This window comes from Theobroma cacao, chromosome 10 (assembly GCF_000208745.1).
Source record: "Theobroma cacao cultivar B97-61/B2 chromosome 10, Criollo_cocoa_genome_V2, whole genome shotgun sequence".
Taxonomy (NCBI): Eukaryota; Viridiplantae; Streptophyta; class Magnoliopsida; order Malvales; family Malvaceae; genus Theobroma; species Theobroma cacao.
Window position 1 is genome coordinate 2,896,850 of NC_030859.1, and position 16,174 is coordinate 2,913,023.

A 16,174-nucleotide genomic window follows, 5' to 3' on the forward strand; every position below is an offset into this window, starting at 1 on the left:
AGATTGTTTTGATTTACTTTAAGAAGGGGTGGCTAGGAATTTGACTTTGGGTAATAAGTTAATAGTGAAGGTCATGGGTCTTGAAGTGGTGAAAATCAAAATGTTTGATAGGGTTGTGCGCTCTTTGGGTGGGATGGCTTATGTACCAGAGATGCATAAGAATCTAATATCACTAAGCCTATTATACTCCAAAGGATATGGATATTCTGCTTATGACAGAGTGGTAAATGTCACACAAGGTGACATGGTCTTGATAAGGAAGAATTTGTATAATGGCTTATATCATCTAAAATGTGAGGCCTCGAAGGGATAGGAACAGTGCACAGGGGATAGTAGCTACCAAAGTGAGATTTCATTTGCCGAGGAGGTGATGAAAGGTTCCCATGGTGTAGACGATGGTGAAAGGATGAAAACTCTTGCCAGTAGTGAATTGGAAGGGTCGTCGAGGTCCCTTTTCCGAAGTCAATTAGTGCCATTGACTTGACAGCTACACAGGTGCATTGGCCGTTTTGTGGAATCGAGTGTTGGACCATGTTTGATTCGGTATGTGTAGTCGTGGTAATTATAAAGGCCAATGATTTAGAAAGTCTTATGTTTGGAGAGTTGTTCAAGGTGTTGGAAAGTAGGTGGAGTTAGGAAGTTGCAATTAAGTGCGACTGGTGGAAGAGGTTTAAGGAGTTTGAATTCAAGTCAAAGGTGGAGGTTTGTTGAGTTTTAGGTTGATTAGAATTCTAAATCTTATTTGATTATGATTTTTGTTTGTGTACAACATTGAGTAGTTGTATGATTTTAAACTTTTTATTCCACATCGAATCCTAATCACATTCTACTTTGGACTTTTATACTATAAAAGTGGATTTCTAGGCTTTAGAATTAAAAGTAGTGCTTTGAGAGCTCTAGAGAGGGAACATCTTGTAACTCTATCTTTTGCTCTAGGTGGAACTAGAGTGGTTTGAGTGAATGTTCTTGGGAGGTTATTGAGGAAGAGTGTGCAAGGGATCTTTGGTTGTTTTGGGGAACCATAAAGGTCAATTTATTGTACTTTAAATTCTCAATAATAGAAGAACAGTTTCACTCCGTGGACGTAGGCAAGAGGCCGAACCACGTAAATTCTTGTGTTTTTCTGTTTGCTTATTTTCTCTGGATTTTATCTTTGTTGATTCTTGGGCAATTTCCACAACAAAGAAGAACATAACAAGTAGTAACAAAAATGAAAAAAAGAAGAATATAATTTATGGTTCGTTGAAAATTGAAAAAGAAAATCAATAGAAACTTAGAATATATGAACAAATAGAATAGAATTGAAAAATATAAATAAAAAAATAAAAAAAAATTTACCTCATTGTAATTTTATAATGAAAGGACAAAAAAAGAGAGAGAGGGAAAAGGGCGTGGAGAAATTTAAAGAGTAAATTTGAATAAGGATGGTAGGATCATTTTATTGTCTTTTATTTTTCTTAATTATTTAATAAAAAATTATTTTAAAGAAGTCATTAAAAAAATATATAATATATAAAAATTTTTAAAATTTTTGGACCATAAGATAGGGACGCTGAACTTTATAACATGAACACAGTCGTCACTCAAAAGCTTGTGGCTGGAATGCAGTTTAGGAGAGGATAACATTTTCCAAATGGATAAACCTTACTTTTTTTTGTCTCCATAGTTGTTTTCGCATAAAGACATGAGCTTCAACTTCAAAGGTCGAAAAACCTCTCATATTCAGATGGAGAAAGCACAATTTAAGAGTCATTATTTTCATATAGCATATCTTGTATGTTATAATTGATGTAGTAATTGACAGCTCAACCAAACGTAAATAGGAACATGAAAAAAGTAGCTTGACGGTTGCATGCAGGGATTTAACAGGTATGACTTGCCCCAAAAAAGAATCACTTCGATCAGCGTGGACCCAAGGTTGAGGGAGGCAGCTCGAAACCGGAAATACATGTTAATTTCGAAAGATTAAACATTTTAATAATAACTTTGTTATAAATAAATATTAAAAGTTTGGATATTGACTTGATCTTACAAAGAAATTAAAATCATAATTTTTTTTTAAAAAAAGAATAAACAACATTTAATCACCAAAATTATATTAAAATATTAACTAACATTATATTATCATTTTTTCAATTGAGAAAATGAGGGATTTGAATTTCATTCTTTAAATAAGGGATATATACACCTTCCATTAAATGCTTGGATGTTACATCAATTTTTGAATATAATAATATTTTTTTAATTTAATATAAAATATGCTAAAATAAAAGATTTTTTAAAATTTTCTTGAAAACTAAATAAAAATAAAGAAAATAAGATGAAAAGAGTATTAGTTTAATTGGATTAAATCTATGCAATTAAAAATAACCATGAAAATCATGTGTTATCTATTACACAATGTATATATATATATACTTTGTTTGAAATCCAAATCCTCTCTTTCAAGTATTTAAATTTCCAAATGTAACTTAAAAGAACGTAGTTAGAAATTTGGCAAGCAAAATAAATATATGTTGTAATTTATTAAATAAATACATAATTATACTACTATATATAAGCAAAATAACATAAGCTCAAAAACTTATCCATGATGTCATGTCCTTCATCATCGTCAATGGTCATTCTCTTGCTTCATTAACTCCATTGAATCTGCCAACGGTACCTAAGTTAGTCAATGTGGCATTTTCTTTTTCCAAATTTTCACTTGCATCTTTTCTTCTATTCTATCAACGTCTTTGTTAATGTTATTAATTTCATGGTAATGTTTGTCTCTTTTCCTTATGTTAAATGAAGCAGACTTATATATCAATCATAATTTAGTTATATTTTCAAGTAAAATTAATCACAAATAATTTCAAATCACAAAAAAAATATGTGATTCAACTGCCATTTAATTAATTTTAATTTGGTGGATACCTACTTCTTTCTCAACCACAGAAAATATGTACTGCTACAAGTGGACTCAACCCTTCCAATTATTTTCCTGTAATTATTATTAAATCTTATCGATGGATGAAAGGTTGAGAAGTGCAACACAATCAGAAAATATAGATGTGATTATTAGATTATAAATTTTTTTTCTTATTCATAAAGTAATATGATAGAAAACACCTCTAATTCAAAAGATCCCTTGAAGATGGGAGACTCCGGGAGGGAAGAATCTTTCATCCTTATCAGTTTGAGTTTTGCCCAGGGCATTCAATGGAACTTTTGAATATTTTACAGCCACAAGTGCTATCCAGCCTCCAATATAAATTTTAAAACCAGAATAAAGTAAAGAGAGAGAGAGTTGTCATCTTAGAAGATTTTTTTATGTACGAGTACTTTTTTCCCACGAAAACTCCTTTATTCTGCCTTTTCTGTTTTTTAATCTTTCCTGATTCACTGAAATTGACTACACAGCACAAAGGTTTTTCCTTGTGAGTTCGTCAATTGCTGTGCACCATCTCTTTACTCTTTCAATTGCTGTTTTAGCTACATTCTAGTAAGACTAAGCCCTTACTACCTATCAATTTATCATTGTTCTAAGCCTTCTCATCGCACTTTGTTTACCGGAAGGATGGGAGGTGCTCAACTATTTATTTTTAAGTGAATTTCTTCCATGCTCTCTTAGTTACTCTTTTCTATTTTCCGCTTGTCATTGTCATTTCGCGCTCTTGACATGTATGAAAGTTTGAGTAGAGCTGCTCACGAAGGAAATATTGTTGAATTGTATGCATCAATCCGAAGAGATGGAGATGTTTTAAGGAAAATTGATGAGATGCAGTTCATTGACACTCCATTACACATAGCTGCAGCTGAAGGGTGCATTGATTTTGCAATGGAGATAATGATCTTAATGCCGTCATTCGCTAGGAAGCTAAACCAAGAAGGCTTTAGTCCCATTCACGTCGCAGTGGAAAAGGGGCATAAAGAGCTGGCGCTACATCTCATAGAAAATGATAAAAATCTTGTTCGTGTCAAAGGGAAGCAGGGTGAGACTCCTTTGCACTATGCAATACCTAGAGAACAAAATTTTGATCTCTTGGCCAGATTTCTTGAGGCTTGTCCTGAAAGCATCCGGGATATGACAACTACAAACCAAACTGCTTTGCATATTGCAACGAGACACGATAGATTGGAGGCTCTTGACCTCCTATGCCAGATGCTTAGGAGGAGTGACTATTGTGAGGATGTGGTGAACCAGAAAGACAGGAATGGTGACACTGTCTTGCACATAGCTGTGCGCAATAATCAACCCAAGGTCCGATCTCTTCTCCTCTAACTAATTTTACTTTTACGAAAAAAAAAGAATGCATTCTTTAATTTGGGATTGTATTTCTAGGTCAATTGATTTTGGCTTTTATTTATGTCTTAAACTCTCAATAAAACAGATGCTCAGAGTGTTATTAAAATGCAAGGCTGATACGCTTGCTACCAATCCTGCTGGTTTGACGGCACTGGACGTTGCGCACGAACTTAATAACAGAGAGAGCATTAATATTCTACGTGGTTGGTCAAATGCAGGAGGTTTAAACTTTCAATATAAAATGCGAAAGCAAATTTTCAAGCTTGTGACAAAGGCATCAGAAGTAATTTTTCAGGGTATGGACAATGTATCAAGCGAGGATCGGAATGCCTTACTAGTAGTTTTAGGATTGCTTCTAACAGCTACCTACCAAGCCAGTATTAGCCCGCCAGGTAGTGTTTGGCAGGGTGGTGTTTGCTCAAACTCCAATTCCACAGTACATGAAAAAATTCCGGGCACATGGATCCCATGGGATGTTAATTTCCTTCTTTTCTATATTCCATCCTATACTGTCTTCATAGTAGCGTTCTTCCTAACATTGGGCCTCCTTAAACCTTTTCCCCATGGTTTCAGGACTGCCCTTCAAGTACTACTTGCATTTCTTGCTATATCTTTCGACGAAGCAGTATGTTTAATAGTACCAACGTCATTAGCATTTCGAGTTATGAGTATGTTTTCAGTGGTGCTTTTTATTTTAATGATGTTCATGTGTATTGCTTATCGGGTATCAAAACTTAGCGTTTTAATTTTAGGATGTTGGTTATCCCCTAGTGTGTTTAACATATTATACCAAGGAACCTTTAACTTTCATTACGTTTGGATTATAGTAGTTATAATGTCAGCATCCATGGTTTTACTTGTATTGTTTCTACTGTGGATGGATTAGGACGATGAGAACGTCGGTTGACATGGCAACCCCTCAGGATATATGGATGTTTTTGGTTGTAAAGTTTGCTCAAGTTGTTGTTTTGTGTGTTTTTTACGTGAGGAGAGCACTACGTGTACTGTTCTTGGTTGTATGTTGTTTCCAATTTTATATATCTATTTGTTGTACCATCAATAAACTCAATGCCTCTTATTTAAACCCTTCTCATCATTTCACTTTATCTTTTGTTCTATTTTCTTTTGCTTATAATTTGTGTTGATGTATTATTATTATTATGAAATTAATACTTTTATCTCAAATTTATTGACACGTACATAAATTAAAAAAAATTGACTTATTGTAAATTATTTTATATATAGTATTGATAAACTATATAATTTTTAACATTAAGTATTTAGCTTATTGATTGATGTATAAATTATAGATACGCAAGATTCAACTTCTTTCACAAAAGCATATTATTGCTTAGTTACGTAAACAAATAAATAATCATTGTGTATGAGAATTTCTATGACAATGTTATTAATTTCATGTTATTAATCAAATATATGATTGATATATCATATTTTCACTCGCGTCTTTTCTTCTATTCTATCAACATCTTTGTTAATGTTATTAATTTCATGATAATGATTGTATTTTTTCCTAATGTTAAATGAAACAGACTGATATATCAGTCATAATTTAATTATATTTTTAAGTAAATTAATCACAAATAATTTCAAATCATAAAAAAAATATGTGATTCAACTGCCATTTAATCAATTTTAATTTGGTGGACACCTACTTCTTTCTCAACCACAGAAAATATGTACTACTACAAGTAGACTAAACCCTTCCACTTATTTTCCTGTGATTATTATTAAATCTTGTCGATGGATGAAAGGTTGAGAAGTGCTGCACAATCAGAAAATATAAATGCTTTGTATGCATTAATCCAAGATGACGCAGATGTTTTACAACGCATCGATGAGATGGAGTTTGTTGATACTCCACTGCACATAGTTGCAACTGCAAGGGCACACTGATTTTGCAATGAAGATAACATAACTTTATAAACATTCATCGATAGTTTGACCAACATTACATATAAGCAACAACATAAAAAAAACTCGTATTATTGATGTATTTTCAAAATAAAAGATTGTCTCTTCATATGAAAAGTTATCTTAACTTAAAGATTATATCACATAGTGCGATTATTGGATTATAAGTGTATTTTTCATTCGAATAGTTTTGTCTTTTAGTGAAGAGTTTGAATACTCTCTTGAATGATTTCTTCAATTAATATTCATCTATTTATATCTTAGATTTGACTATTCGAAAAGAGACTGCTCTGCATATTGCAGCACAAAATGATAAGTTAGAAGCTTTCGAAATCATACTGCTCTGGATTCAGGGGAGTGGCCAATACGTCGACTTGGAGAAAAGAAGAATTCTAAACTTACAGGACAAGGGTGGAAACACTGTGTTGCACATAGCCGCATCAAAAAGGCAACACCAGGTACCATTTATCTCATTATCCTAAGAGAAAATAGAATTAAGTTTTCATTGTATTATATATTATTTGTCAATTAATTGTGGATTTTATGCAAGCAGATGATCAAACTGTTAATAGAAAGCAAGAAGGTTGATAGGAATACGGTTAATCAGACAGGTTTTACAGCTTTGCATGTCTTACAAGTACAAGCTCCAGTTGACAGCGAGAGTGTCAACACTCTGAATCGTGCTGAAGAGGAAGTACAAGCTCCCTCAAAGTTCCGTAGGGTGCGATACTTTGCCAAATTCGAACGTGAGATTGAGGAGATGAAACCTGATACGATCAATGCGTTGCTAGTCGTATTTGCACTGATTCTAGGGATGAGTTACCAAGCTGTTTTCAGCCCGCCAGGTGGTGTTTTGCAGGCCGATGCCGGTTCCAGTACTAAAGATGCGGGGAAAGCAGTCATCAGTCCTTCTGTGTTTGTTTTGTTCTATACTTAAAATAGTGCAGTTTTTATGATGGCGTGGGTCGTAACAGTTCTCCTCCTCAGGGTCGTTGGCAAGAGTATCGTGCCTATCGTGTACTTACTATACTTTTTGACGTGTGGTTGCTTCAGTGGTGCACTGGGTATCATAGGGCGAGCGGTAAACCGTTGGATGATTTGGGTTGCTGCTAGCATCATTAGTGCGTTATTTGTTTTTCTTTTTTGAAAGGCGAAGGAATTTTTACTAAGAAATGGTAAATAAATGAGAGGTTGTTTTGGCCAAAGCTAAGCTAAGAAGACACAGAGAAAGAAACAAGAAACAATAAGTCAGGAAGAAGGAAGAGAGATTGACCCATAAAAAGGTCATTGACTAAAATATCCCTAGTACGTAGAATCCTTGTTTTGGCTAATCCATTGACAATGGTGTTACTCTCAATATTTATGATTCAAGATATGTTTCAACAGGAAGAGTGGAAAGATAATTTGCAGTGGCTATCATAGAGGCCAAAGCGATTTACCGCTTAGGCTGCTGCTTCTCTATCATTGTTGTCTTATTTTATGGTGTATGTTTACTTCGTTCCAATACAATTGAGATGTGTAGATTTAATTTGTCTCTTAACTTTATAACAAGGCTTAGAGAGAGACAGATTGTAGCACATTGATTGAGAATATTACCTCTAGAACAAACAGTTGGTCAGCAAGGCATTTATCTGTCTTAAATAAGTTGGCATCGGAATGAAAATTTTAATATTAAACATATTGGAAAGGCAGTTGGGTTTTTTAATCGACCGAAATTTTATAATAATAGTCCTCCATAAATAGGAAATTCCTAAAAAGAAAATAAAAATTCTAGAAATTATTAAACAAGTATGTTGTAACATAGCAAATTCGAAAACTCAATCACTCAATGTAAGTAAGAGTCATCATCAATCTTCTTTTTTATTTAAATATGATTAGTTACTTAATTAAATCTATACTTTCTAATTAAAATTTAAATTCATTAAAAAGCATAATTTCTTATTCACAAATTCAAGAGTACGGTTCCCTACACCTCATGACGCTTGTTCAAAGAACAATACCTATTAATCATGTATTATCTGATTTTTATCCTTGAAGAATAGTCCTTGAACTCAGATTTAATTTAATTTTCCTTAATTACCATGTATTCTCTTTTTTCTTTCTATTTTTTTTGGCTAAATAATCAAGTAAGCTCCCGAACTATACTAAGAAAGTCAATTTAGTCTTTCTCTTTTTATTGCGTTCAAATAAACCCCTAAACTTTTATTTTAGGTTAAATAAACCCCTCGCACTAACTGTTAACTAACTTCCATTGATCAATGGTACAATTAGAAATTTTTTATACCACGTCATCTATCATGTGGCATGTTGACATGTCATCTTGATCACATCAATGCCACATGGCATCAAAAATTACTGACTAGGAATTGGGTTTTTTCCTTTTTACTCATCCAAATGTCTAAAAATTATGGATTAGGAATTTGAAAAAATTTTTTTAAAAAAAACTAACTGCTTTAAACTTACTGTTGTCATTTCTTAATTGATTATTATCTTCTTGAAGCCATCCTTCCTTACAAAAAAAAAAAACTTTTACTTTTTTCAACATTCTCTAATTTCAACATACCTTATAATCATAATATCTTTTCCTTGTCTGCAATTCTTATTCCTCTTCTAAAAATCATTTTTTGGATAGTTTTAAGTTTTCAAAAATCATAAAAGATGTGGAGGTAGAATTTATTATTGTTAATAAATAAAATTCAACACCATCAAAATTCCCTTATAGATTCTAGGAAAGAGAAGAGAAGGATTTGACTTTCTTCGATTAGGGAACAATGTTGCATGTTTTGGCTAGTTTTATTATTATAAATGTTATGTATCCTACCTTTACTCTTCCTCTTTTCAAAATAGATTTTGAGTATTCTCAAATTTCTCTACACCAACTTTCAATTAAGCAACAATGACTTTAATCAAATTGAAAAAATTGGATTAGGTTTTTTTATTAAGAAGAATAACTTCAATTAAGAAGGTGGTAATTAATTTGAAACAATTAGTTTTTTTTTTATTTTTTGTTTCAAATCCTCAACTAATAATTTTTGAACATTTAAAAGATAAAAACCCAATTCATAGTTAGTAATTTTTTATGTTACGTCATTTGTCATGTAACATTGACGCCATCAAGATGACATGTCAACATACCATGTGGTAGATGACGTGATATCAAAATTGCTAACTGTACTGTTGATTAGCGAAAGTTAAACAACAGTTAACGCAAAAGGTTTATTTAACTCAAAATAAAATTTCAGAGATTTATTTGAACACAATAAAATAATAGAGACTAAATTGACTTTCTTGATATGGTTTGAGGGTTTATTTGAATATTTAACCTTTCTTTTTTTATCTTATTTTTCTTTCTTAGTACCTGACTAAAAAGATGGGCTCTAAGAAAAGGGTATGGGACTTAGGCCCAATCCAAAGAAGAAAATTTTAAATTTTGAAAAATTTATAAAACAGCCCAATTTAATTGAGGACAAAAGAAGATACAATTAGATCCAAAATGAGAATCCTTTTGAGCCCAAATAAATTAAAAGATGTGATCTAAATTAAAAAAATAAAATTAATTAGGTTTAAAGACAAATTAATTTAGTCCAAAAATGAACTAAAATTAAAAAATAATAACAAATTCACCTGGATAAAAGGGAGTGTCTACAAAGACAAAGACATTTCTATCAGGCTAGTTGTATATCCTTAATAACATTAAAAGTTATACAACACATAATTAAAAGTTAAGCACATGAGCATACAGGAGTCTATCGTTAAGAAAAATTGTTATGTGACATTAATGAAAAGTAAGGACTCATTAATACACTCACATATCAATTTTGATTGCATTCTGAATTATGAGATATTATAATTGATGTGGTAAAAAGTGATGCATCTGATAATTTCTCTCCAACTTTACTTTTTTATTTAGCCCTTTCTGATTTTTAATGTTATTTTTAATATAAATAATGACTAAACAGAGCACCAAGGAGTTTTATTACTTGCAAGTTCCTCAAGGATGAATACAACACCTTATAGCCTTGCCCCTATCAAGTATTAGATAATTTCATAGTTTTAATTAATTAGACTTAACAATTTGTATTCATGTCTTTTAATAATATAAATATAATAACTGAAATATAAATATGACATGATTAATTAAACATGTCAAGATTCTAAATACGAATATGGATATCTTTATTAAACATATAACACAACACGATACACCTAACACATTTATCAGATGACCTGGGTTAAATTTTACATGATATGACACAATTTAAAATCTATTTAAGCAATTAACATGATTAAAATTTTAAACACAATCAACACAAAAAACATGATTAAAAAAATGCATACAATTACAAATAAAATATAATTTTATTATTTAAATTTAAAACTAATAATCATGACAGCAATTATAACAAAACAATAATGCCCATCAAGTATTATAAAATCCACCACCATTATCATCAATCATAATACCAAAAAGGATTTATATGAGGGTTTAAAAAGGTCATAATTGAGCTATAAACATGTTGAGTAAATACATTTACACGATTAATTAAACAAGTATAAACAGATCACGGACTTTGTACTTGACTTCATCCTCACCTGCTCCAATAATTTCCTTTTTTAGCAAAAATAATGTTGGTGTGAAAAGGAAAGGAGGAGGGGGGCTGCAAATTCATTTTCCTCTTCCATGTAATTAAGTCATGATTCTTTGCAAAAATATTATCAATGTTTGGATTGAATAATTAAGCAATTTCTTGATAAATAAGAATTGAAGCATATATGTTGATTCAAAATTAAATAAAGGGTGTCATTTTCGATTGTTAGAATTGTACATTCCAATTGAGCCCAAATAAATATACGTGGAAACTTTTTGCAGTGATGGAGAATTCAAACTCGATACTAAATTGGAAGCCTCAAGTTAAACATTGGAGTGTTCGCTTCATAATACCAATTGTAATTTGATGGTTTAATTAGACTTAATCTTTTTTGCTTTGCATTGTTCTCTGTGGACCTGGTGGTCTGCTTCGATTCTTTTCGATTGCTCTGGAGGGTTGTCCTTTTGTTTTTGCTGATGATTTCTGTTAGTTGCTGACTCTTGCTTTTCTGGCTCCATGTCCCTCAAGCTTTGACTGCTTTTTTTTATTTCTGTCGGTGTGTTATGTTTCTGTTGCTGTAGGGACGTGCTCTTTTTGTATCTTTCCCTGTTTGCCAATTGCTTCTCGTTGCCTGCAGCTTTTCTTTCCCTGAGTGGATTTTGGAAATCTGCTGCTCTTCTGACCTTTTTCTTTCTGATCAGACTCCTTCTGATCTTTATCTTTCAAAAAAAAGAAGATCACGGTGGGTCAGTTCCACATTCAAGCTTTTTCTTCGAGGACATTTTTTTTTCTTTTTGTGGAGTGTAGATGGGGACTAATGCCTTCCATATCTTTTCCTATTAGTTAAGCAAAACCTGTGTGAAGCAACTTTTACAAGCAAGATCATCTCGATCAAATTTCTTTTCAGGACATAATGTTCTGGATTATGCGATAGTACAAGAACAATAGCTAGACCAATTTAAGATTGTCTCTATGAATGTCGTGTTCTATCTATAATCACTTTGAATCATTCTCTTACTCAAAGCAAAGCAACCAATGAAGAGGTCATAAGAGTATGAAATATGTCCTCATGAAGGATTTTGATACATGTTTATAACTTATATATGCCATTATTTTCCCTCCAAATTGTTCAATTTTCCAAGTTTATGGCAACCCATGTAGGTGTAGATTATTAAGATGGATAGGTTTATGACCTCTATAGAAAATTGGACAAATTGTTATAAGGGAAAAAACGGTTTCTGAAGAAATAGAATTATCATATTTATCTGAACGAGGAAATTAAATTCAAATGTTGAATTGAAGAGAAATTGATGAGGAGATTGCAACAAGCTAACAATATAATGATTAAAAGAAGAACAGTACTGGAAGCATCACCAAAATTGAACCAGTGCTTGGTTTTTTGAGTTTAGCTATCTTTTCTCTCAATCTCTGTGTATTAGGAATAAACTCATTCTATTTTGTGTAGGCAAAAAGGAAAAAAGGAAAAAAAATGGAGGGAGAGCTCAGAGATTCTCTCTCTCCCACGTTTTACACTAAAGTGGACGGTAGATGCAAATTCAGGAGGGTTAACTAAGAATGAAGCGTGACTGACAAAAATCAACCATTTCCGAGGCCAATTGTTTGCTATATAAATGGAACCATTATCCTCTTTCCTTCTCACTCTTGTTTACTTCATTTTCTCTTTCTACTCTTATCTGCCACAAATCGACTAACCCTTTCAGTTATTTTCCAAAGATTATTATTTAATCTTATCGGTGGATGAAATTCCAATCTTATCATCGATGGATGAAAGTTTGAGAAGTGCAGCTCAGTCAGGAAATATAGATGCCTTGTACGCATTAATTGAAGAAGACGCGGATGTTTTACGACGCATCGATGAGATGGAGTTTGTTGATACTCCACTACACATCGCTGCAGCTGCAGGGCACACTGAGTTTGCAAGGGAGTTGATGAACTTAAAGCCATCATTCGCCAGGAAGCTCAACCAAAGCGGCTCTAGCCCCCTTCACCTAGCCTTGCAAAATAAACAAGAAAAGATGGTGGATGATCTCCTATCAATTGATAAAAATCTTGTTCGTGTCAAAGGAAGGGAGGGCTACACTCCTCTTCATCATGCAGCCAGAGAAGGAAATGATTCTCTTCTGTCTAAATTTCTGGAGAAATGCCCCTCTTCTATCTTAGATGTGACTGTTCGGAATGAGACTGCTCTGCATATTGCAGCAAAATATAATAAGTTAGAAGCTTTAAAAGCCATACTGGAATGGCTTCCCATTTCATTCCACGGATCAATCATAAACTCGGAGGACAAGGATGGAAACACTGTGCTGCACATAGCCGCATCAAATAACCAAACCCAGGTACCATTTATCTCATCCTAAGAGAAAATAGAATTAATTTGACATTGCATTATATTGTTGGAATTTTAAGCTTTACAGATTTACAAAGAGAAAAGAAAAATAGAATAATGAACCAGTGGAGAGGGAGTGAATAAAACTTAGCGTGTTCATTCTGCTTTCAAAATCCCTTTCTAATAGAGAAACCCGATTAGAGGAAGGGGAAAAACAATTAAAACAAAACAGCCAATTGTCACAGGGACATGGCATTGCTATGCTTCCCACTACTCGGCTGGTACCTTGTACTGCCAGCCGATTACCAACCAACGCGTGGTGCCTATGGTAGAGACACGTGAGGTAGAGTACGTGATGTCTTCTTCTCCAAAGTTTAAACCAATTGACGCGAACCTCCGTCAACTTGCACAGATGGAACATATATATTATTTGTCAATTAACAATGGATTTTATATATGCAGATGATCAAACTGTTAATACAAAGCAAGAGAGTTTTGACGGGTAAGGTTAACCAGAGTGGTTTTAGACCTTTAGAAGTCTTAGAGGCACAAGCTCGAGATGACAGCAGAGACAGTGTGAACATTCTGAAACGTGCCAAAGATCCGGCCTATATTATTATAGAGAAGATGTTCTCTCCAAAAATTCGGGGTTATATCGAAATAATGACTGAAATTCGGGAGATGAAAACTGAAACGGTCAATACGTTGCTAGTCGTATTGTCACTGATTCTAACGATGACTTACCAAGCTGTTCTCAGCCCACCGATTGGTTCGTATTGGCGGAAATCACTCTTCAAGCATTTTCTCTTTATTTTGTTCTATAGCTTTAATTCCACAGCTTTTGTGATTGCTTTGATCTTAACATTTATGCTTGTCGCAGTCGTTGCCAAGAGAATCATAATCCTTCTGGTTCCTCTATACTTCATTATGGCTTGTTGCTACTCTGTTGCGCATGCTATCATAGCTCCAAACCCCTATGTCTATTTTGGTGCTTCTGCTGTTTGCGGGATCATTCTTAGCTTTTCTATTTTTTACTATTTGGTACCTCCGTATCAAAAATTACGAGTATTATAAAATGGTGGCATCTGTGTTATGTGGCCATAGGTATGTTGGCATTTTCTTTCACTGCTTGTAATAATCGGAATTTGTAGCAGTTTTGATACTAATAAAATCTATTACTGACTGAGTAAAAATAAATAAATGTAATGATAGCATTATATTTTAATGAGGTTTAATTTTGTCATCTAATCTTTCTTTTGATTCAAACTTGGTATAAATTTATATATTTATGAATAATAGACACTTTCATAATTTTTTTATTGTTAAATATTTTAATAGTATTATAAAAAGAATTGTAAGTGATATATTCTCGTTGACGATCCACAAAGTGTGCTCAAATGCACAAAGACGAGCATTGGTATTTTGTCCTTTGTGTCGATTGATCCCTTGAAGATGAGAAACGCTGGAAGGGAAGAAGTGCTAACGAGTTCAAGCAGAAGAAAATATATCCTAATCCTGATCAATTGATTTTTCTACTATCGTTTTATTGTTAGCTTACATTTTTTCTCAGCCATTAATTTATTGATGTGTTCAATAATGAATATGTGAGATGAGAAGACACAGCCAGAGCAATAATAATACCAACATTAAGCCCTCCCACCCCACATTAAGCCTTTCATTGATACTCCTGCACGAAGCTGCAGCGACAGGGCAAGTTGATTTTGCAGTGGAGATTGATGAACTTGAAGCCCTCGTTTGCCTCAAAGATTAATCCAGATGGTTTTACCCCATTGCACCTTGCTTTACAGAAGGCCAAACTCAGTTACTATATGAGCTCCTGAAAATCAACAAGGACCTGGTTCGAGTCAAGGGGAAAAACTTATGTCTCAAGATAGTGTCATTATTCTGGTTTATGCAGTGCTTTGAGGATGGCAGGGCGTGAAGGCGAATCTGATTCCATTTCATGCTAAAGGAATGGAGGATGGTTTCTTGAGGGACATCGATCAAATGGAGTTTGTTGATACTCCGTTACACGTAGCTGCAGCTGCAGGATGCACTGAGTTTGCATTGGAGTTGTTGGACTTAAAGCCATCACTTGCTACGAAGCTGAACCAGGAAGGTTTGGGCCCCATGCACCTTGCGTTGCAGAATGAGCATGCAGAGACGGTGCTCTCACTCCTGAGATTCGATAAGAATCTCGTTCGCGTCGAAGGAAAGAACGGCTACACTCCTTTCCTTTACGCAGTAACGAAAGGAGACAGTCCTGTAATGAAAGGAGACCGTCCTGTTTTGAATGAATTTCTCAAGGATTGCCCTCAATGTTTCCATGATGTGACAAATCGAAATGAAACTGACCTGCATGTTGCAGTGCAGAACAACAGCTTCGAAGCTTTTCAAGTTCTAAAGCTCTGGCTTTGGAGACTTGATTGTTCTGTGAGGCAGATTAAAAGAATTCTGAACTTCAAGAACAGGGATGGCGACACTGCGTTGCACATAGCAGCATCCAAAAACCAACCAAAGGTATAATTTGATCCCACCCAATATTTTCTTTTTTTAAATTGTATTTAACTGTTACGATCGTTTGTCAACTTGTATGTTACTTTATTTTTCAATGCATGCAGATTGTCAGGTTATTAACTGATTATGGGATAATGAACATGAAAGCTACCAATTCGAAGAATTTAACAGCTTTGGGTATCTTACAAGGCCAAAATCAAGAAGACAGCGGAAAATGCAAGGAAATTCTACTCTCTGCTAACCGTGCCATTTTCTTCGGAGCAATTGCTCTTATTCAGCTAATTAGTCAACTTAAATATAATATTAAAACCATGTCAGGTGACAAGAACAATGCTTTGCTAGTAGTAACAGTACTTATTCTAACAGCCACTTACCAAGCCGCCCTAAGTCCCCCCGGAGGTGTTTTTCAGGCTAACTCTGAACCCAAAAACACCACCTCCCAATTCCAAATCCCCCATAGTTTCCACAACATAAGTAGTTCCATAACGAACAAAATAT

At 33.7% G+C, this 16,174-nt stretch overlaps 3 protein-coding genes across 3 annotated transcripts in view; all 3 read left to right on the forward strand.

Annotated features, from left to right (window-relative positions):
• LOC18586215 (serine/threonine-protein phosphatase 6 regulatory ankyrin repeat subunit B) overlaps window positions 1-7,751 on the forward strand; it is an 87,546-nt gene extending 79,795 nt beyond the window's left edge. The window contains exon 2 of the mRNA XM_018128777.1: window positions 6,777-7,751. Coding sequence (XP_017984266.1) covers window positions 6,777-7,160 — 384 coding nt within the window. The 3' untranslated portion in view covers window positions 7,161-7,751. The remainder of the gene's footprint in view (window positions 1-6,776) is intronic.
• LOC18586224 (protein ACCELERATED CELL DEATH 6) lies at window positions 3,092-5,375 on the forward strand. The gene is made up of 2 exons (XM_018129262.1): window positions 3,092-4,246; window positions 4,377-5,375. Exons 1-2 carry the CDS (start codon window positions 3,665-3,667, stop codon window positions 5,175-5,177), a joined length of 1,383 nt encoding a protein of 460 aa, XP_017984751.1. The 5' UTR covers window positions 3,092-3,664; the 3' UTR covers window positions 5,178-5,375.
• On the forward strand, window positions 12,496-15,563 carry LOC18586228 (ankyrin repeat-containing protein At2g01680). The gene is made up of 5 exons (XM_018128778.1): window positions 12,496-13,169; window positions 13,622-13,928; window positions 14,040-14,158; window positions 15,095-15,424; window positions 15,528-15,563. Exons 1-5 carry the CDS (start codon window positions 12,594-12,596, stop codon window positions 15,561-15,563), a joined length of 1,368 nt encoding a protein of 455 aa, XP_017984267.1. The 5' UTR covers window positions 12,496-12,593.

Coding starts and splice junctions, on each gene's coding strand:
- LOC18586228 (XM_018128778.1), top strand. CDS start 12,594: ATGGATGAAAGTTTGAGAAGTGCAGCTCAGTCAGGAAATATAGATGCC. Junction 13,929..14,039: donor TGTTCTCAGCCCACCGATTG/GTTCGTATTGGC, acceptor TGCTTGTCGCAG/TCGTTGCCAAGAGAATCATA. Junction 14,159..15,094: donor TCTATTTTGGTGCTTCTGCT/GTTTGCGGGATC, acceptor TGAGGATGGCAG/GGCGTGAAGGCGAATCTGAT.
- LOC18586224 (XM_018129262.1), top strand. CDS start 3,665: ATGTATGAAAGTTTGAGTAGAGCTGCTCACGAAGGAAATATTGTTGAA. Junction 4,247..4,376: donor TGCGCAATAATCAACCCAAG/GTCCGATCTCTT, acceptor TCAATAAAACAG/ATGCTCAGAGTGTTATTAAA.